Raw genomic sequence first — 26731 nt, forward strand, 5'->3', positions numbered from 1 at the left:
GTAATCTAAAACAGCATATTTAAAGAATATTCCCAAAATTGCTTGGGAAATTCACAGTATTAAAAAAGATTAAAATACTTTTCATTGTGTTATAACAGCATGCTACCGTTAAGTATTAACCCAGATAAAAGACAGTTAATTCAAGACTGTCACTAGGTATACACTTCTATAGTTAAATGCCAAAATTAAAATTTTTATGTATATTAATGATTATGAAAATACAGAGAAAACTCAATCACAAGGACAGTGGTTTAACTGTTTAAGGTCATACGTAAGTTTCCTACCAATTGCTATTCAAAACATCAACCAATTCATCATTATAAGCACTCTGTGTTTTACCATCACAGCATTTGTTTCACTACATTTTTTGTTTTTTACTCATCTCTATGTCCTACTAGACCTTAAGCTTACAGAGGGCAGGTATCGCTTGCATTTTTGTCAGCACACTGCCTGAAAATCATAGGCACTTAAGTACTTGCTGGAAAGTCAACTCAAGTATTAATCTGAATACCAATAAAAGTCCATTACCTCTAAAAAATTAAATACTACTAGATCTTACAAAGACTGAATTAGTGCTCTTTCAAATTTTAATATACTTACAGAAAATTTTATGTAACATAAAAAAAATTTTATTTGCATTTTTTTCCTTTGTAGAATCATGAAACTAGCTAGGATTTTCAACAAAACTGGAGGACATGCTTGAATTTAAACATAGGGCATATGCCATACATGAAATTTACTTTGAAGGGGTCCTAAGTGGCAAATCAATGAGTGAGGCAGTCAACTCTCCAAATGGCTTAATCTAAGGAACGACAAAAGAACCAAATGATCTGTGACCAGGAGAAACACAATACATACACCAGGAAGTCACAGATACCAATGACTTCAAAAAAAGCCCCAAAGTGGACTGTAATAGGGATTTATATCTCTAACAATGGTAATGATTCTCCCAAGCAACAATAAATAGGCCTGTTACTTTACAACTATCCAGAGGGCTTTTCCTAATTTACTCCTTTCAGATTCTAACCCAAGTATGTCTCCAGTAAGAATTATTGCTGAAGTAACTTTTTGTTTTGGCTGCTTGAGGTTTTTAAAATTATTGATGTTGGTTTGTCTTTTGACCCGCTTCATCTATTTCTCACACTTCCTACCCACTCCCACCCCTAGCAACCACCAATCAATCAGTCCTCTGTAACTGTAAGATTATTTTGTTTTTAGATTCCACATATAAATGGCATCACAAGGTATGTCTTTCTCTAACTTACCTCACTTAGCATAATGCCCTCAAGGTCCATCTATGTTGTCACAAAAGTCATGATTACATTCTATTTTTATGGCTGAACATTTGTGTGTATATACCACAGTTTCTTTATCCATTCATTGCTCAATGGAAACTTGTTTCCATATCTTGGCTACTGTAAATAATGCTGCAATGAACATGAAGGTGCATATATCTTTTCAAGTTAGTGTTTGCATTTTCTTCAAATAAATACCCAGAAGCAGAATTGCTGGTTCATGCAGCAGTTCTATTTTTAATTTTTTGAGGAACTTACAGGGTGTTTTTCCTAGTGGCTATGCCAATTTACATTCCCACCAAGAGTGCACAAGGGTTCCTTTTGTTCCACATTCCTGCCAACACTTACTTTCTGTCTTTGATAACAGCCATTCTAACTTGTGTGCGGTGAGATCTCATGGAATCAATTTTAATGGTGTGGAAAATTCTCACATAGTTCAAGAATACTGAAGCAGCAGCAAAAGGTTTAAAAGCTACCAATCTGAAAACTTTAAGATGTTTTCAAAATTACAATACTGAAAAATAAGAGTCATTTTCATTAAAATTAATATACAAGCAGTGAAACATTCTTACCACAGGTGCTGCATTTGGTGCTGGTCGCTGTTCAGGTGCACGCCCTTCTTCTCTAGCTTTTACAGACTGAAGAATTGCAAAAATATTCTTGGAAAAATTCTAAAATATAAACGGATTTTAATTAGCCCACTTAAAATTAAATATTCAAGGCAATTAGGTTTACTTACTAAACCATTTCAGACTGTTTTCTTCCTATAACTTCTTCCCTACTACATCATTGAGGTGTTTTTTTTTTTTACTATACACCAAAATAAAAATCGAACTACTACTAAAAACTTGATCTCTAAAGTAAATATTATAAACACACTATTATTCATTTTACTTAAACTGTTTAATTGGCTATAAATATATTCATATTCTGATCTATTCAAATGCAGAATGGGAATTAAGTCTGATATAAAAATTAAATAGATTTGTTGTCAAGAGAGGCTTAATTCTTAAAGAAATCAATTACTATATCTTCTAGGTATAATAAACTCCAGTGCTAATCTCAGACTGCTAAAATTTATGAGAGATGTGCAAAGCTTTGAAATACTTCTTGTTAGGAGTCAATGTACACTTTTAAAAGATTTTGAAATTGTGTAGTATTTTTAAAAACTTGATTCATGCCAAGATACCAGCAGTTAACCAAACACTGCTTCTGCACCAGCAGTGCAAAAGTCAACACAGTAAAAAATAATTCTTTTTAAATAAACATCAACACAGTGACAAATGCAAAGTCACTTTTCTTTTTTTTAATAAAGACTTTATTTCTTTATTCATGAGAGACACAGAGAGAGAGGCAGAGACATAGGCAGAGGGAGAAGCAGGCTCATGAAGGGAGCCTGATGCAGGACTCAATCCTGGGACTCTGGGATCCCAACCTGAGCCAAAGGCAGAAGCTCAACCACTGAGCCACCCAGGTGCCCACCAAGAGGTTTTTTAGTGTTCAGAGGGTGAAAATGGTATACAGAAAGACTATCAAAATAGTTGCTTCTGATTTTTAAAAATGTTAATGCTCAAAGAAGCAAACCTAGCTAACCAAACAATTTTTATTTATTTATTTTTTATTTAATTTTATTTATTTATGATAGGCACACAGTGAAAGAGAGAGAGAGAGAGGCAGAGACATAGGCAGAGGGAGAAGCAGGCTCCATGCACCGGGAGCCGGATGTGGGATTCGATCCCGGGTCTCCAGGATCGCGCCCTGGGCCAAAGGCGGGCGCCAAACCACTGCGCCACCCAGGGATCCCTACCAAACAATTTTTAAACTATTAGTTTATTCCTTAAATTGTAACTTGATGGCAACAACACTAAATTAAATTAGAGCACTAAGTTTTGAAATGATGGTAAAACCCTGCCACCTAGAGCTCAAAGAAAATTGTTCATTGCAGTTTTTGGAAAATTTAATGTTTGGTCTAAAAGTAAGATGGAGCACAGCACCTATGTTTTATTATTCCTTCACTATAACATTCAATTTTTTTGGCTATTATCATGAACATTAGTAGAACATAGGCAGGTTGCAATATTCAACTATTACCCATATTATACAGTGAAAATGAATATCAACATATTACTGTAAATAAGAAACCTGAAATTTATTTATATTCTCAGATTTCCCTATTATTCTAAGCTCTGGGGAATGATTCCTAATCTCGACTTTATAAAATATGTCAAAGTACAAAAGGACGAAAATTCTTTCCTTCATACACTCTTTTAGAGTAACCTAATTCCTACTAATGCAGCATAGTAAATTTACCTTGACTTGCCAAATGACCAACATCAAATTTTGCTTTCATTGGTAACCTCACACACTTCTACAAACTCTTTTACGAAAACATATTGACAAATGTGCATCAATGGAGAATTAACATTTAAGAGAAAATTGGGAGGTGAGGGAGAGAAAGATGAAAATATGTCAATCAAACAATCAAAGCAATCTTTTTGGAGATGCATTAAGATACCAAACATCCAGTATCTTTCAATTTTCTGTCCTTAAAAATTTAAAGTATACATCTCCTTTAACCAGAAATTTGCTTCTAGGAGTTAATCTTCTTTTCTTGTATACACATAAATGCACAAAGGTACATGTACAAAGATGTTTTTTAATGCATTATTTCTAACTGTAAATAGAAAGGGAAGGACACACAGAGGGAGGAAAGGAGGAAAAAAGGTAGAGAAAAAAAAATCCCACACTCCTACAAAATAAAAAAAAAACTACCAAATGCCATTAATAAAAAATAAATGAATACTGTTATATCCACACAACAGGATATAATGTATAAAAATACAGAAATAAATGACTGCTAATTTTCATAAGTTTCTACTTTGTGGGGAAAAAACTAATAACAGTATTAATTACCACACAGCTGGCCATCAATAGTCCCTGCTCATTAGGTTAAAGCAGAAATCTAATCAACAAGAAAACTGGGCTATTTGTTGGATTTACAAATGAGATATCAATCAAGGGGCTTGCACTGTAATTCAGTCATTTTCATCAGCTTTTTTGGTGACCAAGAGCCCTAAATACTAGAATAGAATGGTAAATATGGCCACTTAAAAATCTACGTTATTATTGATCTTTCCGAGATAAAACTTGAAAATTGCTACTAATAGTAAATTTTAGCCAATTCTATAACCAACCACAGATTAGATACACATGATCACTCTGATGAATGAAATACTTTAATTACCTTTCCTGTGCTCTGTAAGATAGTTGTTCGTGTCCTCCACACTCTCTCTCTGCTGACAATATCCCGTGTCACATCTACCTCAGCATCCACAAAACTTCTCTGTTTAAGGGCAGTTATATCATCATCTAAGTCAGTCTTGATGGTGGATCTTTTCTTAGCCATAATTTTGGCTTTGATTGCAGCAATTTTTTCCACTGACATAGCTTCAGACAAAGACCTGAAAGCAAATTCTTTTTTTAAAATTTTTATAGCAAGGATCTCTTGAGCACATCATATTTTGTTACGTTTATAAGTTCTTGGTAAATACGCTTTACATGGCAATAATTAAGATTTCTTCTTATCTAAAACTTACATACTTGGCATTTAATAATCATCTAAGATCTATCAAGAGTCCATGTAGAAATATTACTCCATGAGCAAATCAGTAACTTCTTAGAAGGATCAATACAACAAAAATCCTCACTTGTGTTCATCACTTCCCCCGCAAAAGGCAGAACCTATTAATATAGCTGTTTTCCTTAACATTTTCTCAGACTTTAATTTGCCAATGCCTCTCTATACATACAAATTGTAAATACAAAAGCACACACCACCTTGTGTATGTGAAAAACTCATTCTGTAAGAATTTAAAATTTAGCTTTGCCTTGAAATTTATTTCAAGGTTTCAAACCCGTATGTCATTATATATAATACCCATTCTATAGGTGACAGAGAGTTTTATATGCCACATCAACATATATTCTATTTACTATCTGAAAGATTAAGCTATATTTTGCAGTTTTCTTTTTCTTTTCTTGATTTTCAAATACCAGGCAAAATAGCAAACAGGGGCTATGCTTTGAGAACTATAAAAAAAAGACAACGCAAAGTATACATTCCATTAAGATGGTTAGTTTAGTGTCATTTTTCACAAAATGAGAATAAGAGACAGGGTCTGGGTACCTTAACAGTTGACAAAACTATTACTCTAATCACAAGAGGATAATCTTGAAATACGTTTAAACAACACCTGGAAAAAGGACAGGAATTCCTGCAGATTTAAATATGGTAGTATTAGTATACTAATTTATTAATAAGGTATGAAAGTACTTTATAGCAGATACTCAATATGCATCTAGTATTTGACTCATTTTATATAAGGCTATGCAATTTTTCCTTAAGATCTAAAGCATACCAGCATAACTTAAACTCAAATACTTTTCTAAATTATAATCAAACATGAATTGGACTTTCAATCATGGGAGTTTTACTTCCAGCTTAAATGAAGTAGCCAGGACTGGATTAACCCTCCTGCTTTAAACCAACCAGTTAAAATACATAAAACAGCAGCTTACTAAATACCTGGTATCAAGCAATGAAAGACCATAATCACTGACAATGGAAAACCAGATAAAGTGAGCCCTATGAATGCTGCAGTTTGCTACTTTTTAAGTTTTCAAAATGGTATAGGGAGGAGAATCCAGGCAAAACTACCTAATTTGAGAAATGGAGCTGAGAGTCCAGCAAACCAAGGTGGCTGAAATTGATAGGCCCAAGTACCTGACAAGAGCTGCAATGAAGGTGCCCATTGAGTATTCAAGGAGAATACAGATTAGCACAGGAGTATGAGGAAACAAGAGCTGGGGATAGAAACTATCCAACAGGATTAGAGGGAACAATGCCTAGGGCTCACAGAGGATGAAGAAAAGTTCTTGTTCCCACCAGCCAAACTGAAAACCTCACATCCATGGGGCAGTAAGTAGAGTACTCCGAATGGTTTTGTGTAGGCAATGGACAAAGAATAATTATCCAAACTTAGTGCTGCTCAAATAACAAACCTTAAGTCGAGACACAAAAGGAATAAACTATTTCCAAGTGATGTTACTACATTCCAGAAACAAAACTAAAGAAAATTTAGAAAACTATAAAAATACCTAGCACTCAGTATGGTAAAATGCAAAATATCTAGTACCTCAAGATCATAGGTATGTATGTAAAGACACAGGAAAATGAGTGGGAAAGAGGAGAAATCTAAATCAAAACCAATTATAAACGGATAAAGATGCAGGATTAGCAAACAAAGAAATTAAAATAATTATAACTCTATTCCACATGCTCAACAAATTAAATAGTGACATGGATTATATATTTAACCAACTTGCACAGATTAAAAAAATATATAATGCTGGTGACTATAAATACATCACAAACATAATTAGAGAATATTAGTGAATGACACTAGGCAAAATAGCAAACAGGCTATTTTGGAAAGTATCCAAATGAATAGGGGAAACCACCCCCCCCCAAAAGGAAAGAAAAAAGATTTTAAGAAACAAAGCTAAAAACCTTCTAAGTTCAATAAAAATTATGAACACAAAAATTCCCTCAAAAAGCTCAATGGACTTCAAGCACAAGAACCAAGAAGAAAAGGCCACATTATGTGACAATTAAACAGCTCAAAAACTTTAATAGAGAAAACTTTTAAAGTACTCAGAGGAAAAAAAGGACACATATCATTACAAAATTTTAAAAATTAAGAAAATAAGGATGACGGCAACAATGCAACTGAGAAGACAGTGATATAATTAACATCTTTAAAGTACAGATGGTCCTAACTTGTAACAGTCTCAGAATTTTTCAACTTCACAATGGTATGAAAGTGATAATGCATTCTGTAGAATACTTTGTACTTCAAATTATGATCTTTTCTCAGGCTAGTGGTAAGTATGTGGTACGATGCTCTCTCATGATGCATGACAGGGGTAGTAAGCCACAGCAATCAGTCAGCTGTGTAATCACCAGGATGATAAATTGATACATTTAAAATTATTCTGTACCCAACCATCCTATTTTATATATACTTCAGTACAGTATTCAATAAATTACATAGAATATTCATAACACTTTTATTATAAAATAGGCTTTATATTAGATAATTTTGTACAACCATAGGCTAATGAAAGTGTTCTTCTAAGCATATGTAGAGTACCTGAGGCTAAGTTATGATGTTTGGTAGGTTAGGTATATTCATTACATTTTCAGCTTACAGTATTTTAACCTTAGGATGGGTTTATCAGGATGTAACTCATCTTAAGTTAAGGAAGACCTGCACTTAAAAAGATATAACTTAAGGGGCACTTGGGTGGCTCACTTGGTTAGGCATCTGCCTTTGGTTCAGATCATGATCCCAGGGTCCTGAGATCGAGTCCCATATCAGACTCCCAGCTCAGCAGGGAACCTGGTTCTCCCGTTTTCTCTGCCCAGCCCACACTCATGCTCGCTCTCTCTCTCTCCTGCTCTCTCTCTCTCTAATAAATACATACAATCTAAAACAAACAAAAATGATGTTATGGGGCACCTGGGGGGCTCAGTGGCTGAGTGTCTGCCTTTGGCTCGGGGTGTGATCCCAGAGTCCCAGGATCAAATCCCATATTGGGCTTCCTGGAGGGAGCCTACTTCTCTCTCTGCCTATGTCTCTGCCCCTCTCTCTCTGTGTCTCTCATGAATAAATAAATCTTTAAAAAAAAAGTAATAATAAAAATAAAATAAAAATTTTTTAAAGTCAAAATAAAGACTTTTTAATAAAAAAGTTGAAAGAATTCATCACCAACAGGTTTATTTAGAATCAATCACAGCACAAAAAGAAATGTTAAAAGAAATCTTTCAGCAAGGAGGAAAGAAACACGTAAATAGATTTGAACAAAGAAATGAAGAACAATGGTATCTAGGGATTCCTCAGGGCTCAGTGGTTGAGCCTTTGGCTCAGGGTGTGATCCCGGAGTCCCGGGATCAAGTCCCATATCAGGATTCCTGCAAGGAGCCTGCTTCTCCCTCTGCCTGCGTCTCTGCCTCTCTCTCTCTCTCTGTGTGTCTCTTATGAAGAAATAAATAAAATCTTAAAATAAATAAATAAATAAAAAAGAAATGGTATCTAAATACGTAAGTTTTTTAAATATTATTTAAAACTCTTTAAAAGATAACTAAAGAACAACAACAACAACAATAAATACTGGAGCTTACAACACATACATACATATACCATTTTAAGGTTCCCATACTACGCACGAAGTAGTGTAACACTTGCAAGTAGACTATGATAGCATAAACCATGCATACTAAAAGTCCTAAAGCAAATACTAATAACAAAACAGTTATAACTAGTAAGTCAACAACAATAAGAAAAAACAGAATTACAGCCAATATCCATTTATTCTAAATAAGAAGTCCAAAAACAGGACAAACAATAAATAAGCAAAATGGACTAAAACTAACCACATCAATAATTATATTAAGTATAAAAGATCTAGACACACAAGAAGAGCAAACTATAAAGACACATAGATCAGCAGCCTGGGTGGCTCAGCGGTTTAGCGCCACCTTCAGTCCAGGGCCTGATCCTGAAGAACCCAGGATGGAGTCCCACCTTGGGCTCCCTGCATGGGGCCTGCTTCTCCCTCTGCCTGTGTCTCTGCCTCTCCCTCTCTCTGTTTCTCATGAATAAATGAATAGAATCTTTAAAAATAATTTTTAAAAAGACACATAGATTAAAAGCAAAAGGATTCCAGTTTTCAAATGAAAAGTATTCTGGACATGGTTGCACAACAGTACAAAAAGACTATGAACCACACACTTTAAAATACTACGAGATGAGAAACTTTATGTAATGTTTTTTTACAACTTTTTTAAAAGTTTTTTTTTTTTAATTTTTATTTATTTATGATAGTCACACAGAGAGAGAGAGAGAGGCAGAGACATAGGCAGAGGGAGAAGCAGGCTCCATGCACCGGGAGCCCGACGTGGGATTCGATCCCGGGTCTCCAGGATCACACCCTGGGCCAAAGGCAGGCACTAAACCGCTGCGCCACCCAGGGATCCCTTACCACAACTTTTTTAAAAAGTGAAAGGTTAAAAAGCCAAAAAGAAAGCCGGAGGGAGGCCTAGGTGAATATAAATAAAAGTAGATTTTTTTTAACAAAAAATATTGCCAGAGATAAAGGTCACTCCATAATGATAAAAAGTTATATTCATCAAGACAATAAGACCCTAAACCAAGTTTCAATACTTATCAAGGATTCAAAGAATATATAGATATATTGATATATCTATTGATATAGAATATTTATATTCTATAAAATATAATCATACTTTGGAATAGATTGGAAATCAGTAGCAAAGATCTTTAGAAAATTCCAAATATTTGGAAACTAAATAACTCACTTGCAAACAATCCATGAGTAAAAGAAAACATTAAAAGGGAAATTAGTAATTTTCAACTGAATGAAAATGAAAACACAACACACTAAAATATGAGATGCCATTAAAGCAGTAGAGTGTAAGCTGAATATTGATTTCCCTCTAAGAAATCATAACAAAACACAGCATATTAAATCCAAAGTAAGCAGGGCACCTGAGTGGCTCAGTGGTTGAGCATCTGCCTTTGGCTCAGGTAATGATCCCAGGGTCCTAGCATCTAGTCCCACATTAGGCTCCCCACAGGGAACCTGCCTCTCCCCCTCTGCCTGTGTCTGCCTCTCTGTGTCTCTCATGAATAAATGAAAGGATAAACAAACAAAGAAATAAGTAAATCCAGGGTAGGCAGAAGGAGTAAATCATAAAGATCAGAACAGAAATTGAAGAATCAAAAAAGAGGGAAAAAATAAAGGAAAATCCCAATCTGATTCTCTGAGACGATCAATAAAATCTGCCCATTTTGGCCAGGCATTAAGGAAACTAACAGAAAACACACAATTGCTAATATCAAAGAAGGAAAGAAGGGACACTGCTACAATTTCTAGACATCATAAAAGGGCCTTATGAACATTATGCAAATAAATTCGACAATGTAGATGAAATGGACAAATTCTTTCAAAGAAAGAATGAGATGGGATGAGTACTGGGTGTTATACTATATGTTGGCAAGCTGAATTTAAATTAAAAAAAAATTTTTCTTTAAGAGAGAGAATGAGAACCAGAATAGACCTATAATTATTAAACAAATTAAATACGTAGTTGAAAACTTTGCCTGAAATATATGAAAATAAATAAAACTATTTATTTAGTTATAGTACATATAGTACAGACGGCTTCATCAATAAATTTTCCCAAATGCAGGAGGAAATAATACCAATTCTAAACAAACTTTTCCAGAAAATAGAAGAAAAGGAAATATTTTCCAACTCATTCTGAGACCAAAATTATCTTGAAAGGAAACAAGACAAAAACATTTCAAGAAAACTATAGACCTCATAAACATAAGGTACAAAAATTCTATATAAATTTGTAAACATCTAATTCAACAATACATAAAAGAATACTATCAAGATCGTGGTAGGCAACTACTGAAATGATTAATAATATCCACCTCTTGGCATTCACACCGATGTGTAATCCCCTTCTTGTGGCAGGGGGTGCTTAACCTTGCTTCAAACTTGCTTCTAACAAATAGAATGCTGTACAAGTGTGAGGATGTCACTCTGAAGATTTGGCTATAAAAAAATTACTTCTATCTTGATTGATAGCTCTCTTGTCCTCCTGCTTGCTCACTCTGATGAAGCATGCTGTAATACTGTGAAATATTCTATGGAGAGATCAACTGGGCAAAGAACCAAGGAACTCCTCTAAGTAACACCTGAGGAACTGAAGTTTTTGTCTAACAACCAATCCATCAGGAACTAAATTCTACCAACAACCACATGAGTGAGCTTAGATGCAGATCCTTCTCCTATCAAGTCTACACATGAGAACACAGTCCTGGCCATCCTGCAATGCCATGAGAGGCACGAAAGCAGAGAAGCTAACTAAATCATCCCATGACTCTTGGCCCACAGAAACCATGAGATAATAAATATATGTTGGTTAAGCCACTATGTTTCAGGTTAATTTATATTCAGCAAAATAACTAATAAAATAATGAAATATAGTTTATCCATGAAATGCAAACATCAAAAATTAATTTAAATAACTATATTAACAAAAAACCATATGATCATTTCAGCAGAATCAGAAAAGCTCACTGTGACAGTAGCCAACATTCCTTTCTTATAAATTCTCAGCAAACAAGGAACAAAAAGATTATTTCCTCAACTTGTTGAAACAAAGAAACCTAAGCTAACATGCTTACTGGTGAAAGAGTGCTTTCTCCTAAGATGAGGAACAAAACAAGAATGTAAAAAAAAAACACACACAAAAAAAACAAGAATGTCTAATCTCACTGCTTCTTCAACATTGGATTAGTGAGGAATCAGCAAGTCTAGCCAGTGCAATTAGGCAAGAAATGAAAGGTATCCAGTTTAGAAAGAAAAGAGATAAAAAAGAAACATGTATTTTATGTGTAGACCACATGATTATCTATGTAGAAAAGCTAATAAGGGCTACCAAAAAAATTACAAGAACTGATCGATGATTTTAAACATGATTCTAGGATACAAGATCCATCCCCAAAGATCGACTGTATTTCTATCCTAACAATAAATGAAGAATTGAAATATTTTTTAAACAATCACTTAAAATAACATCAAAAAGTATGAAATACAAAAAAAAGGATGTGTAAGACCTATACACTGAAAATTATGAAATGTTAAAAGAAACTAAAGATCTAAATACCTCCATTAATAAACAAAGAAATAAATATATAAATCAGAAGACTCAATATTTCTAAGATGTCAATTCTCCCCAAATTGGTCTGTCTACAGATTCAGTGCAATCCCAATCAAAATCCCAGTAAGCATTTTGGAAGAACTGACATGTTAATTCCAAAACTCTTGTGGAAATGCAAAGACCCTGAAACGGCAAAAACATCCTTCAAAGTGAAGAGCAAAAGTTGGAAAGCTAACACTGTTTTTTTTAAAGATTTTATTTATTTATTCATGAGACAGAGAGAGAGAGACAGTGAGAGAGAGAGAGAGAGAGAGAGAGGCAGAGACACAGGCAGAGGGAGAAGCAGGCTCCATGCAGGGAGCCTGGCATGGGACTCAATTCCTGGATTCCAGGATCAAGCCCTGGGCTGAAGGCAGCACTAAACCGCTGAGCTACCCTAGCTGCCCTGTTTTTAAAACTTATAAAGAAACAATAATTACAGTTTGATACAGTCAAAAAGACCAACAGATCAACAGTACAGAATGGGTCCGGAAACAGACCTACACATGAACAACTGATTTTTCACACAAGTGCAAAAACAATTCATTGGGTACCAATAGTGCTGAAATGCACAAAACTGAACTTCAGTATCTAGATCATAAAAAAATATATGATTTTGATCCATACTGTATATCCTACATGAAAAACTAACTGAAAGTAGGTCACCTTAAATGTAGAACCTAAAACTAAAAAATTCCTACAAGAGAATATGAAATAATCTTTGTTGGCTTTGCTCAGGCTATGTCATAAAAATTTAAACAAGCTGCTCTTCAAAAGGTAGCCAGGAGAATGTAAAGACAAATCAGAATGGGAGAAGTATCTGCAAAGCCTCTGTATGAAAAAGGACTTCAACAAACCTTCAAAACTCAATAGTAACAATCCAATTTAAAAAATGTACAAAAATCTGAACACACTTCATCAAACATGGTAAAATGGCAAATAAGCACAAAAAAATGAGGTAAGTGCAAGGTAAACTCACAATGAGATACCATCTCATACCTATTAGCATGGCTAAAATTAAAAAGCCTGACCACACCAAGTGTTGGCAAGGCTGTGAAGAAACTAGAACTCGTATGTATTCATGTTACAAATATGAAATAGTACACTTTGAACAGCTTGATTTCTTAAGAAGAAAGACTATACCACTACACAATTCACTCACCCCTCTCCTAGGTATTTACTCAGTGGAAATGAAAACTAAGTCCATAAAAAACTTGTACACAAATGCCCATAGTTTTAGCTGTAAGAGCCAAAAAACAGCAACAAGTAAAATGTCCACAAATAGGTGCCTGGAAAACAAGCTGTGTTACATCCATATGATACACAAATGGACTACTCAGCAATAAAGAACTATTGACACATCCAACAATATGGATGAATCTCAAAATAATTATGCTAAGAGGCCAGACTCCCACAAAAGTACATACTACATAATTCCATTTATATTTAACTCTACAAAACACTAATTAATAGTAACGGCAGATCACTGGTTGCTTGGAGAGGGAAGGATGTGGGGATAAGAAGTGTGGAATCTTCTACCTTTCTACCTAAAAGGTACACAAGAAATTTATAGAGGGATGTTATATTCATTATCTTATTATAATGGTTTCACAGATGTATACATATGTAAAAGCTTATCAACATATGTTAAATATGTACAGCTTATTATTATGTCAGTCGTCTTCGATAAAGCTTTTAAAAATCAGCATTGAATTTTTAAGTTTGGATAAAACTTCCAAAGCACTATATTGTGCCAAGGAAAAATTAAGAAATGATTCTAATTATAGTAAAAATCAGAGATCAACAAAATAAGACCACAGGCCAAATCCAGCCATGCCATTTCTTTTAGGAATTAAGAAATCATAGACTACTTTCCCTACCACAAGCATTAGTTACAAAAAGACCCCACATGACCTTAAAGCAAAAAGTATTTAGTATGTGTCACTGTACAAAAAAAGTTTGCTGACCTCTGCTATAAATCAACAAGAGATCACAAAATAAATGAGTGGCTTGGTAATAGAGTAATTATAAAATGCAAAGATCAATATGGTAATAGAACCAAGAAGGCTTTCATGAAAGCATAATTAACGTCGAATCTCTTACCATAAAACATGCCCACACATCTTTTGAACTTTGGGCACAGAAGCATATAATGAATGTAAAAGATAAAGATAAATGGAGTTAACATATTAAAATCTCCTTTCCCATATACACTTAACACTTTCTACTAAAGAAAATCTTACCTAATCTGTTCAGTCTGTACAATCCCTTCTTTGTGACCCTCCAAACGAGCAGCCAATCTCTCTTTATCAAGGCGCACACACTCTTCATCCTGAAAATAACCACTAGTTAATATTTTAAATTTTTATTTAACTTTTAGAACAAATTACATGTTCCTTACATAAGTTCCTTCCTATGACATTCCAAGCAACACTGGCCTTTAAGATTACTTTTAGTTAAAGACAACAGTAATACATACCTGTTGGATTACATAAGAGAAGAACTGATTAAAAAGCTTACCAAAGAACTTCAGCAACTTTTTTCTACAATTAAATATTCTTCTCCTAATGTATCATAGCTACTTTCATTCATAAAGTATTACGCCACAAATAAATTCCTTTTCTTCAGGAAGGTTTATTACTAAATTTTATGAAAAGCTTTCATCAGTCAAAAATTTCATTTTGGAGATAGTTTTGTGCATCTGTTGCCCCAGGTCCTGAATCTACCAGATTTTTGATGACCAAAGTGAAACTTGAATGGTTTTCAAAGCATGTTCCTTAGAACATCAGGCATTTCCTACAAAGTGCCCCATGGGCCACTTCTCTGAATTCAACTTTGGTAGCTCAGCTTTTCTCTAACCTATATGTTAGAATTTCAGATAAAATTCAGTCTGAAAAGCGGTTAAAAACAAAACTTGATCTAGTTCAATGGCCACATTCAACAAATGAGAAAAACTAAGAATCAGAGTATCTATGACTAACAAAATATGATATTGTATAAAAAGAATCAGTATATTCAATGTTGTGCTCCATCCAATTCAGGCTCTAATATTAACCTATCATTTAAAAAGACATTTTGCTGACATAAATGCAAAGACAGTATTTTAGCAAATTGCATTAAATTTTAGCCATGTGTAGTGAAGGTATAATACAAATCATTCAAATTCCTTAGGAAACTACTGATTTTAAAGACAAATGCAGCCTAGATTTTAATCAGATCAGAATCTTTGCCCTCAAGATTTCTCTCTCCTAGCATAATGCCTTGCAGGTTCCCAATATATATCTGCTGAACTAAAAACTGTTTATGTAACACAGCTGTGTAACTCATTTTAACTCTATAAATACTCCAGAAAGAATTTTATTATACTATTTCTTGCTGATTTTTCAAGTAAATGGTATCTTAGCAAATTAGTATTTTTTGACATGTTCAATTTATTTCAAATAATTAAACTATAAATTCTGGTTTTTCCTCTCAAATAGTATCTCTAAATTCACACATTCTGTTCACAGTGGGTCACAACCTTCTTTCATACAAAGAGCTGGTGAAAACTTCCACTTTACTGCTGCAAAATTTGTAGTCAGTATATGTAGTAGAATGGCTGAAAGCCAGATTGTCTAGGTTCTAATCCTGGCTCCATGAACCTCAACAAGTAATTTAGCCTCTCTGAGGGGTTTGCTTATTGATGACATGTATAGTACTGCCAACTTCAGGAGGTTGTGGTTGAGAATTACGTGAGTTAATATAAAGTATGCAAAAACATCACCCAGAACAGAGGAAAAGCATGAGTTAACTATCATTATTATCATTAACTAAAAAACATCAAGTCCATGTCTCAGAGTATGCTTATAAAATCACATTGTTTTAAAATTAAAATTGTATGGTTTTAGCATCAAATTCTATCAGTGATTCTACAGAACATACTAACAACCCTGCCATTTAACAGTTAACTTTTTATCTTTAAGAATGCTCTACTATTTATGTAAGCAAGCAAAAGGTAAAACTATTTAATTTTTATAGAAGTGTGAAAGGAAAAGACTTATGTTTTCTAGTAATGTTAACATTAGTGATGACTACAAGTGTTATTTTTATATTGTTAATTGATACCTGGACCAATTCAATCATTTCTCAGATTTTAAGTGTACCTCTAGTAGATAATCTTCCATTTTCAGGGAATTTTATATGTAACTGATCTGGGGCTTATTAAAATTTTTAAATAAACAGTCTCATAATCATATAATTAAAATTTCTAAGGCTCAACTTTCTTATGCAACACCCTAGCTGTTCAATGCCTTTTCCTTCTAAAGGTAACTGCATTTCTTATACAGCTTCTATTTCATGTGCACTATCCTTATTTGCCAACATTAGCATTCCACTTGCTGGCTATAAAACATTACAAAAAACACGCAACCTAATACATCAGTATTTTTTTTTTTAAAGATTGTATTTATTTATCTGAGAGAAGGCATGTGTGCAAGCAGGGGGAGGGGCAGGAGAAAATCTCAAGCAGACTCCAGCTGAGTGCAGGACCCTGAGATCATGACCTGAGATGAAACCAAGAGGAGGATGCTCAACTGACTGAGCCACCCAGGTACCCCCCAATATACTTAAGTATTTTAAGAAATAACTATAATAAGCACTTCATGTTCACCGTCTTAAGACTGAAGCAAATTGGGACCCTGGGTGGCTCAGCGGTTGAGCGCTTGCCTTTGGCTCAGGTTGTGGTCCTGGGATCCCAGGATTGAGTCCCGTTATCAGGCTCCCCCCATGGAGCCTGCCTTTCTCTCTGCCTATGTCTCTGCCTATGTCTCTGCCTCTCGTGAATAAATAAATAAAATCTTAAAAAAAAAAAAAAAAAAAGAATGAAGCAAATTCTCACACCATCTTATTCCAGGGGTAGGCAAACTACAACCCAAAGATGGGATCAGTTTGTTTTTTAAAATTTTACTGGAATACAGCCAGTTCACTTTTGTACTGCCTATGCTTGTTTTTGCACTACAATAACAGAGTGGAAGAGTTGGACAGACACTAAATGGCCCAAAAAGCCTAAAATATTTACTATCTTACCTTTTATACTAGTTTTCCAACTCATGGCCTAGCCTAACACTTTCATCAATAGTATAAAAGAAAATAAAGTGATTTGTCTATCACATAGATTGTATGTAAGCGATCTTATAGTTCAAGTTACTATTAATCAAACATTCACTGTACTACAAGTTTTCCAGGAAAAAAGCTCCTAGGATTGCTATGAAAAAGAATTCTTATCTATACACAAACCCAATTTTGTAATACTACAAATCACATTTAAAATAAAGTCCCATTACCTCAATGCGTGGTTTCTTTGCTTCTGCTAAAACTTCATCTGCAGCTCGTTTCACTTTAAGAAAAAAAAAGTAAATAAATATATAGTACTGGAATAAGTTTTTGAAAAGTTCAATATAAATATGTGACAAAACGTACCTTGGGTAGATCGCTGAAGACCTATTTCTAGAGGGGCACTTCTATCTATGCTTGCTGATGTTGCTGAAGATTTAAAAAGATTTATGTGAGAAGACCAATATTTGAACACATATACTTGACATTATCAGAAGTGAAATACTCAGTATCTGTTATTTCTTACTTTATATACAGTGATTTGCCAGGAAAAAAGTTGTTAAGTAGTCTTGTAAAAACATTTTATTATAAAGATCAATCTGTATTTAAAAGTTGTAAAAGAACAAAATATTTTTAATAATCTAGCTTCCAAATTATTGTGATAAATTGAAATCAACTGGTCACTTCAAAGAACTTCAAAGAACTCCAATATTACTTACCTACCACACATGCACATGAAATGTATCTAAACATAAATACATAAATATATATTTATAAAGGAAAAGGCTTTAAGTTAGCGTTCACCTTAAAAATCACAATTTTTAATTACAATTGTTTAAAAAATTGATTTTAATTAAATCATTTAATTTCTGAATGTTTCAAAATAATGAAATTAACAAAAGGGTGTACTAGTCCCCATCTAGGTAGTTCTCACCACCCTGCATAACTATTTAACGATTAACGATCTCTTGTGTATCTTTCTAGAGTTTCTTTTTGTAGATACAAGATATACATTATACTTTTATTTTTCCCTTTTTAACATAAAAGATGGCATATTATACACACTATCCTGAATCTTTTTTTAACCTCACAAGAGAGCTCTAACACATCAGTATGTACAGAATTCTTCAACTTTCTTTTTAAAATATATATAGGGGATCCCTGGGTGGCGCAGCGGTTTAGCGCCTGCCTTTGGCCCAGGGCGCGATCCTGGAGACCCGGGATCGAATCCCACGTCAGGCTCCCGGTGCATGGAGCCTGCTTCTCCCTCTGCCTGTGTCTCTGCGCCTCTCTCTCTCTCTGTGTGTGTAACTATCATAAATAAATAAAAATTAAAAAAAAAAAAAAATAAAATAAAATAAAATATATATAGTATTTACCGTCTGGATTATACCGTATTTAACTAGTTTTCCCTATCTACTCACAGGCAGTTCAATTCTATTGGTTTTTGCCACTACAATGACACAATGAATAGTTTTGTGTGTGTGCATGCATTTACATATATATATATATATAAAATGCTTCATGGATTTTCAAATATACCTCTGGTATAAAGTCCCAGATCCAGTATTTCTGGGTTGATTTTTGTAACAAGAAATACTGCCAAATGTCTTCAGTGGGTTTTTTATCAGTTGACATTATACCTAAAAATATATTCAGGTATCTATTTCCTCAGAGACTCACTAGAGTATATTATTAAACTGCTAAATTTTTATCAAGGCAAAATAAGTGCTATCTATATAGTTCCAATTTGTAATTATCTTACAAGTGAAATAAGCATTTTTCGTATGATTTCATCACCTTTTCTTTGAATTGTATGACTATAATACATTGGGTTGTTGGTCTTTTATGCATGTATTTCTAGGACCACTTCATATTATCAGTGAGACTGGTCCTTTCACTGTGATATGAGTTGAAGTATTTTTCCCCTAGCTTGTTAGGTTTTTTTATACAGAACGTTTTCATTTTTATCAACCTATCACTTGAATAATCCTATTTTTCCCCCACTGATTTGACCTGTGTCAAATTTACATAATTTAATATTTAAGATAAAAAAATCATTCTATCAGTTTATTCACATTTTAAAAATTACTGTGGCTTTAAGTTCTAAACTCTAGAATACTTAGTATTTTCTCATTGCTCTTCTCTAAACTTCTATGACACTTACTTCTACCAAATGGATTTTAGAATCATCATGTCTTGGTTCCAACTCCTCCCTCAAGAAAAATTGTATAGAGACTTTAATTGGGATAATGTTAAATATAAAATCTATGTTATGAAAAAAAATAAAAATAAAAAAATAAAATCTATGTTATGAACTGATATCTTTAAGCTATTACATCTTGTATAAGAGCACGGAATGTCTTAAGATTTGCTCAACTTTTTCATTAAACCATGAAATCAACAATTTGTTTTAAAAGTAGCAAAGTAGGGTAGCCCAGGTGGCTCAGCGGTTTAGCGCTGCCCTCAGCCCAGGGCGTGATCCTGGAGACCTGGGATTGAGCCCCACATCAGACTCCCTGCATGGAGCCTGCTTCTCCCTCTGCTTGTGTCTCTGCCTCTCTCTGTGTCTCTCGTGAATAAATAAATAAAATCTTTTAAAAAAATAAATAAAATAAAATAAAAGTAGCAAAGTAATATACTTGATGACTAAACTTATTTGTCCTATAGAAACTACAAGAAATGATGTGGATGAATAAATGGCAACTTTTTTTTTATGGATTCTGAAAAGAAAAACAATTTTTTTGCCTCTCTCCCACTACCCAGCCTATTTGTCATGCTTACTTGAGATGCTTAAAAATAAAGGATCCTTGGGACACCTGGGTGGCTCTGTGGTTAAGTGTCTGCCTTTGCCTCAGGGCATGATCCTGGAGTCCCAGGATGGAATCCCAATCAGGCTCCCTGCAATGGAGCCTGCTTCTCCCTCTGCCTGTGTCTCTGCCTCTCTCTCTCTCTCTCATAAATAAATAAAATCTTAAAAAAAAAAAAAATCTATTTCTACCAAGTACACCATGATTTAAAAAAAAAAGCCTTTGCCTATCCTCAATTCCATCCTCCTCATAGAATTAGAATGCCTCCTCATTCCTCCAACCTTCTTGTATTAGTCTATCTTACACAATGGTTAAAATGTTCAGAGGAATTTTGCATTCTGTATAGCACCAAGTACAATGCCTTTAAGAATAACCCGTCAGTTGGGCATCCGACTCTTAGTTTCAGCTCATGTCATGATCACAGGGTCATGAAATGGAGTCCCATGTTGGGCTCCGCAATCAGCAGGGAATTTGCTGAAGATTCTCTCTCTGCCCCTCCGCGCGCTCGTACTCACACGCACTTTCTTTCAAATAAATAAATCAATCTAAAAAAAGAATAACCACTCAGTAACTGTTTGCTGAATGTTTAGTAAGGACAGTACAGAAAGACAACTCTTTTTGAATTACGATTTTTATTTGAGAGAGATAGCAAGAGAGAAAGCACAAATGGGGAGGAGAGGGAGAAGCAGGCTCTCCAATGAGCAGGGAGCCCCATGTGGGACCAGGACCCTGAGAGCATGACTCAAGCTGAAGGCAGCCACTCAAACTGAGCCACCCAAGTGCCCCCAGAAACACAACTCTTGATGATGGTCTTTCCATTATGCAAGATACTCTGGGCAAATCAATCTTACTGTTAAACCCGTAGCACACAGTATGTGATAAGACAGCTATTCATGACTTAAAGGTAGTAAATTCTACCCCAAGGAAGTTTAAAACCAAACAGTCTTAGATTATATTGATTTATTTATATTACATTAACTTATTCATATCTATCAAATTCTATTATATATCATTTATATCAATTTATTATATTGATTCATATTTTTTTAGACAGCAAATTAATAATTACTCATTTATACAGGTAAGCACCTACTATTGATTACTGTTCTAAATGCTGGGTATTTAACAACTGTCTGCTTCCTTAGAGTTTACCCTCTAACGGGGCAGACTATATAGAAGTAAACAAATCTGTAATTTCAAGTCAATAAAAGGGATTTGATAAAAAATAAATCAGGAAGATACTGTACTCAGATGGGCATATGTGGGAAAACAATGCTATTTTATATTTTAGAGGGCTAAGTTCTTTTTGACAGAAGTTTTAAGCACAAATATGAATGATATTCTAAGAAATAAGACATGAGACAATGTAGAGAAATAGAACTGAACACAGAGAAAACAGCGAGTACGAGGGTTCAAAAAGTTAGGATAGGGTAGCCCAGAATGCTCAGCGGTTTAGTGAAGGCTTCAGCCCTGGGCCTGATCCTGGAGACCCGGGATAGAGTCCCACATCAGGCTCCCTACATGGAGCCTGCTTCTCCCTCTGCCTGTGTCTCTGCGCCTCTCTCTCTCTCTCATGAATAAATAAAATCTTAAAAAAAAAAAAAAAGTTAGGATAATTAAAAGAATCAGTAAGACTGAGCTGCCATGAGCAAAGGAAGGTTGGAAGAAGATGAGGCAGAAGCAAGATCACGTAGGTCAGAATAGGATAAGGAATGTGAGCTTTATTCTAAGTGTGATGGGAAGCCATAGAATGGGCTGGAGCAGGTAAGTAACACAATCAAGTTTATATATGTTTTCAAAAACAGGTCACTCTAATAGGTCAGCAAAAATTATACTAGAAAATACAAAGTAGGGACCTATAAGACCTATGCAAGTCTAAAGGGAAAGGATGGGACAGGGTGGCAACAGAGTGGTTAAGAAATTGTCATACTTTTAAAGCTAAAGAAAAGGATCTGTTCATGAAATCAAAATAATCAAAGATTTCTCCACGGTTTTTGGCTTAAACAACTACATGAATGGGATAGCATTTACTGAGATGGGAACACTGGGAGACCAGATCTGCTATTTTAGTTTTGCCTGAGGGAGAATGGAAGGAGGGAATCAACATTCCATTTCAGATATGTTGAATTTCATATACCTATTAAATATCCAAAGGAAGATGTGGACAGTGAATTTATAATTTGGAGCTTAGGAATAGGTCAGTGTTGAAGATAAGGGAGTTATGCAAAATAAAATGAGAAATGGACAGCGAACACAAATAGAATTAAAAGAGTCTGGTGCCCCAAATGCCAAGTGAAGAAAAGCGTAGTAGTCAACAGTATCAAATGCAGTTAAAAGGTCAAGCAAGATATGGATAAGAAACACCAAAGGAAATGGTAACCCTAAAGTCCGTGTCGACCTTACAACAGTAATTTCAGTGAGACGGTGAGTAGGAAAGCCAGATTGGCGTGAATTCAGGAGGGAAGCAGTGGTATTAAGCAACTGTTAACAAAGAATTTCGCAATAAAAAGGAGAAGACAAATTCAACAGTAGATACTAGGAATGTGGGGTCAAAAACTGTTTTTAAATGAGAGATCTTACAGTACGCATTTCAAAGGGAATGATGCAGAGAAAAGGAGAAAGATGATGATGCAAGAGAAAAGCAACAATTTACAAAGGCAAAATCTTTGAAAGTGTGAGAGGAAATGGAATCTATATAGACAGAGAAGTGGTAATTGACCGTGGGAGGGAAAATAGTGCATTGACCGTAACAGAAAAGAATGGAGAGCATATGCACACCTATGCTTCTAATAGGTTAATTTTTTAGTGGAAATACAAATTCTCTTCCGGTTGCTTCTTATTTCACAGAGGAGGGAAAGAAACAATGGCTATTTAAGAGTGAGAGCAACTTAGAAATTACTCACATGCTTCACCATTGAGATATCCAAGTAGATCTTTTCGGTCAGGTCTTCTAACCACAGGAATATTTTCAGTCTGAGGTCAAAATTTTAAATTAGTTATCAAATCAACAACAAGTATAAGAAACATAATAAAGACAAACATTGTATACTGCCTGAATTTTATTCCAACATATCTCAGTAACATTTATTTAGGACTTCATCTTTAGGGAACTAGGCTAAAAAAAACCTAGCAAACGTCTTAAAAATTTTTAAGAATATTAATTTTTAATAACTTCATTTTGAAATTCAAATAAGATATATAAAAGATAACCATCAAAAATGAAACAATGACTCATCCTTCTTCAAAAAATCAATTCCAGTCTTTTTTGTTTCCTTGGCTTAAGTATTTTTTAATTTTACTCATGATACTTTTCACATTTTAAGCAATTATCTTTTTAGTCCTATTGCCTGCTCATTTTATAGATTTCCAAGTACCTTCTAGCCTCAAACACAAAAGAGACTTCCTCAAAATATTCTACTTGAACTCTGAAATATACTAACTTAGCCATTAAATTAAGTTTTCATAATTAACAATAGATATGTGTTATTTAAGCATGAAAAAACTTAGGACATAATATAGGACAACATTAATGGTGGTTTTTTACTTTCCACACTACACATTTCTTTTTTATCCTTGAATGTATACAAATTCTGTAAGGAAGGGGAAAAGATTAAAAAAATTAAATCTGGAAAATATATCTATTTTGGTAAAATGGATAATTTTCCTTTAATCTCCTACACTAGCAGTTTTGTAAAGAGGTATGCAACACAAATAAAACTGTATACTTTAGTCACCAAGTCATCTTGGGGCCATGAATTCAACGAATCCACTAATTATCACAATCTCTCATATCATTTTTATAATGTAAACAAATAACTGAGTACAGGAATGACTGGTGGCTGCCAAGATTATATAATTAAAATCCCTCTGTCATTTTATATAACAACAATGAAGCAACAAGTATTCTTTGGCTAATTATCTCATACTGACTACTGATTAGATTTCACCACACCAAACATTGTACACACTCTCCCTGATGTTAGAAATAAACTATATTTATATTTAGTCACTTAAAATTAACCTTTTTTTTTTTTTTAAAGGGCAGGCTAATTTTTAATTTCTGCTAGGAGTATAAAATTTAAGAGCCAACAGATTTGTGTGTGCTTGTTTTTAAAAACTAGTCTACTTGGAGTATATCATAAATAGTTAAAAGATTTGAATTAATTTCCTTTAAATTACTGTTTCTGGGAACCCTGGGTGGAGCAGCGGTTTAGCGCCTGCCTTCGGCCCAGGGCGTGATCCTGGAGACCTGAGATCGAATCCCACGTCGGGCTCCCAGTGTATGGAGCCTGCTTCTCCCTCTGCCTATGTCTCTGCCTCTCTCTCTCTCTCTCTCTCTAACATAAATAAATTAAAAAACTCAAAAAATAAATAAATAAATTACTGTTTCTAAGTCTGATAACATACTCCACCATTTGGTTACTAATGAATCATGTCTATATAATAAAGCCAATTGAGAAAGAGAGAAGTCCTACGCACGCTAAAATAGGAGCTATGGGTCAGGAAAACTTATTTCAGAAATGGCCTGCTCACAAGAAAGAGCAAATAACACAAAAGAGAAAAAAACTACATTTATAGAACTCTAGAATTACAGAATTCTGCCCTTTCAATCTGTGACGTATTTAAGAAAAACAAAAGACTTAAGTAGCATGTGAAGAAGGTTCCTAAGTTTCACAGTAACAATTACAGCCATCAGTTGCATGCTACTATCATCTCCCAATATAATCTCTAAATCTAAACCAAGTATCTGGATCATCTTTATTACCACAAAATGAATGAACATAGCCAACAAAATATTCTAACTACTGCCTAATTCAGTTTTTAAAAGATTTAGGATGAGGTAACATAAGTTTATAGAGATGCGGTTATTTTTATCCCACTATTTCCCAAATCCCAAGTAGTTTCAAACTGTATTTTTTCTATACGTATTAGATGCTGAATACTTCCTACTCAGAAAAACAGTGGTCAAATACTAAGATGCTGAAAGCAAGCAAAACTGAAAACAAATGAGTTTATCAATAACGTATAAAGGGTTTATTAAACTAATTAAAAATTTAATTTTAAAGTTGTCTATTAATCTTATTTTTGATGCCCCCAAAAAAGTTTTCTTGAGATTAAACTAGAGTTCTAAATATCAAGTGTCCTTCCACAGGCTTATGAATTTCTAAAAACATTCCTACAAATGCCTTCAAAATTTGTTCTTGTAAACAGTGTCCACTTTTTACATGAAAGTCACAGATTTAAAAATCTGCATAAATCACAGTCATCTAATTTTGACCCTCCAGTAGCCTTTCATACAAACCTTTTTTCTTTTGATTTGAAACCCATGAGGGAAGTGATCCATGCCAAATAATACCTACCACCAAAAAAACAAAAACCCAAAAAAGTTTTAAAATACATTTTTACTTACGGCTGCACGTCGGACATAAACAGGATGAGAAAGGTGCACATTATTAAGTAGAAACAAGATAGAATCCAATGTGTAGTACTCTCTGGGTTGGCCTTCTTTTCCAGTCCTGAAGTAATTAAAACAAAATTTTCCCTCAATTTTAATTCAACTCTTTGGACTTCATTATACACATGAATTTATCTATATTTGCTTTGTTACCCAAGAAAGGATTTAACATGGCTAACAAAAATACCCATAAAAGTATGAAATTTAATAAGTGGAAATGTCATTAAAGCAAAAGAACGCAAAGAAGACAGAACAAGAAGCAAGAAGGAAAGCATACCGTATTCACATTCTAAGGTACTATATACTTTTTAGAATTTGGCCCAAATTTGGTTCTATCTGGCCTTTGTCAACAGAGAGAGAAACCTTATCAGTTATAGACTGGAAAGGAGCCACAAGAGAAAACAAACTGATGAGGAGAAGGACAACTATTACCAGTGCTAAACTTACAAGAAATTTATCCTATGTCTCCTAAGTAAGTACTGCTATAAACAACATCCTTAACAACACTCTTACAGTAAACACAACTATGAATTTCAGAGGTGTGATTCTTACGACATCCCTCAAAAATTTAACCAATAGTGTAAAATCACAATGAATTGTGATAAAACAATGCAGTTTATAGGGGCAAGCTTTTTTAATGAAATCACATAATGCTATCTGTTCAACAGTATTCATGTCCAATCTCACCCTTCCTACTTAAATTCTCCTCACCTAAAAACATCATCATTTAAAGTCATCTGAATGCAGCCCAAAATAATCAGCCCCAAACTACAATTCTAGCCTGCATTGCCACTTCTTTAAACTGACATCTTTCAAACCATATTATCACTACCAATTACTGTACGATGAAATATAACATACAGGTAACCAGTTTATCTTAATGATATACGAGAGCAAAGTCACAATGTACTGCCTGCAAGAAGGGACTAACTATTGTTTACAGTTATGAGGTTGGATGTATGTACACACGCATACAGAGATGAACTTAAACGAAACGAAAATATATTTATTGGGGTGATTCACTGTTGTCAAAGCTTGAAGTCGCTCTAAGTAGTTCTTTTTCACTACTGGCTTCGTTGGACTATCAAGAAACATTTCCCTCCCAGCTCACAGGCTGTTGAGCGCACAGTTCTTCAAGACCTACCCCATCATGTCATCCTCAAGTTCTTCACCCATTCTTTAAAGCTTACTCATCTGTGCATGAAAAATGTGTAGCACGTCT

At 34.3% G+C, this 26731-nt stretch overlaps 1 protein-coding gene across 9 annotated transcripts in view; it reads right to left on the bottom strand.

Annotated features, from left to right (window-relative positions):
• The window catches only part of CDC73 (cell division cycle 73), a 253926-nt gene that overhangs the window by 225493 nt on the left and 1702 nt on the right, over positions 1 to 26731 (bottom strand). For all 9 annotated transcript variants that reach the window (XR_007409217.1, XR_007409215.1, XR_007409213.1 and 6 more), the window contains exons 2-8: positions 25465 to 25570; positions 22958 to 23027; positions 17611 to 17673; positions 17475 to 17527; positions 14397 to 14485; positions 4540 to 4756; positions 1868 to 1966 (exon numbers count right to left, since the gene is read on the bottom strand). Coding sequence is in view for 2 of the 9 variants with exons in the window: in XM_049107032.1 (XP_048962989.1) it covers positions 1868 to 1966; positions 4540 to 4756; positions 14397 to 14485; positions 17475 to 17527; positions 17611 to 17673; positions 22958 to 23027; positions 25465 to 25570 (697 nt within the window). In the remaining 7 variants the exon portion in view is untranslated. The remainder of the gene's footprint in view (positions 1 to 1867; positions 1967 to 4539; positions 4757 to 14396; positions 14486 to 17474; positions 17528 to 17610; positions 17674 to 22957; positions 23028 to 25464; positions 25571 to 26731) is intronic.

The sequence above is a fragment of the Canis lupus genome, chromosome 38, assembly GCF_003254725.2.
Source record: "Canis lupus dingo isolate Sandy chromosome 38, ASM325472v2, whole genome shotgun sequence".
Lineage (NCBI taxonomy): Eukaryota > Metazoa > Chordata > Mammalia > Carnivora > Canidae > Canis > Canis lupus.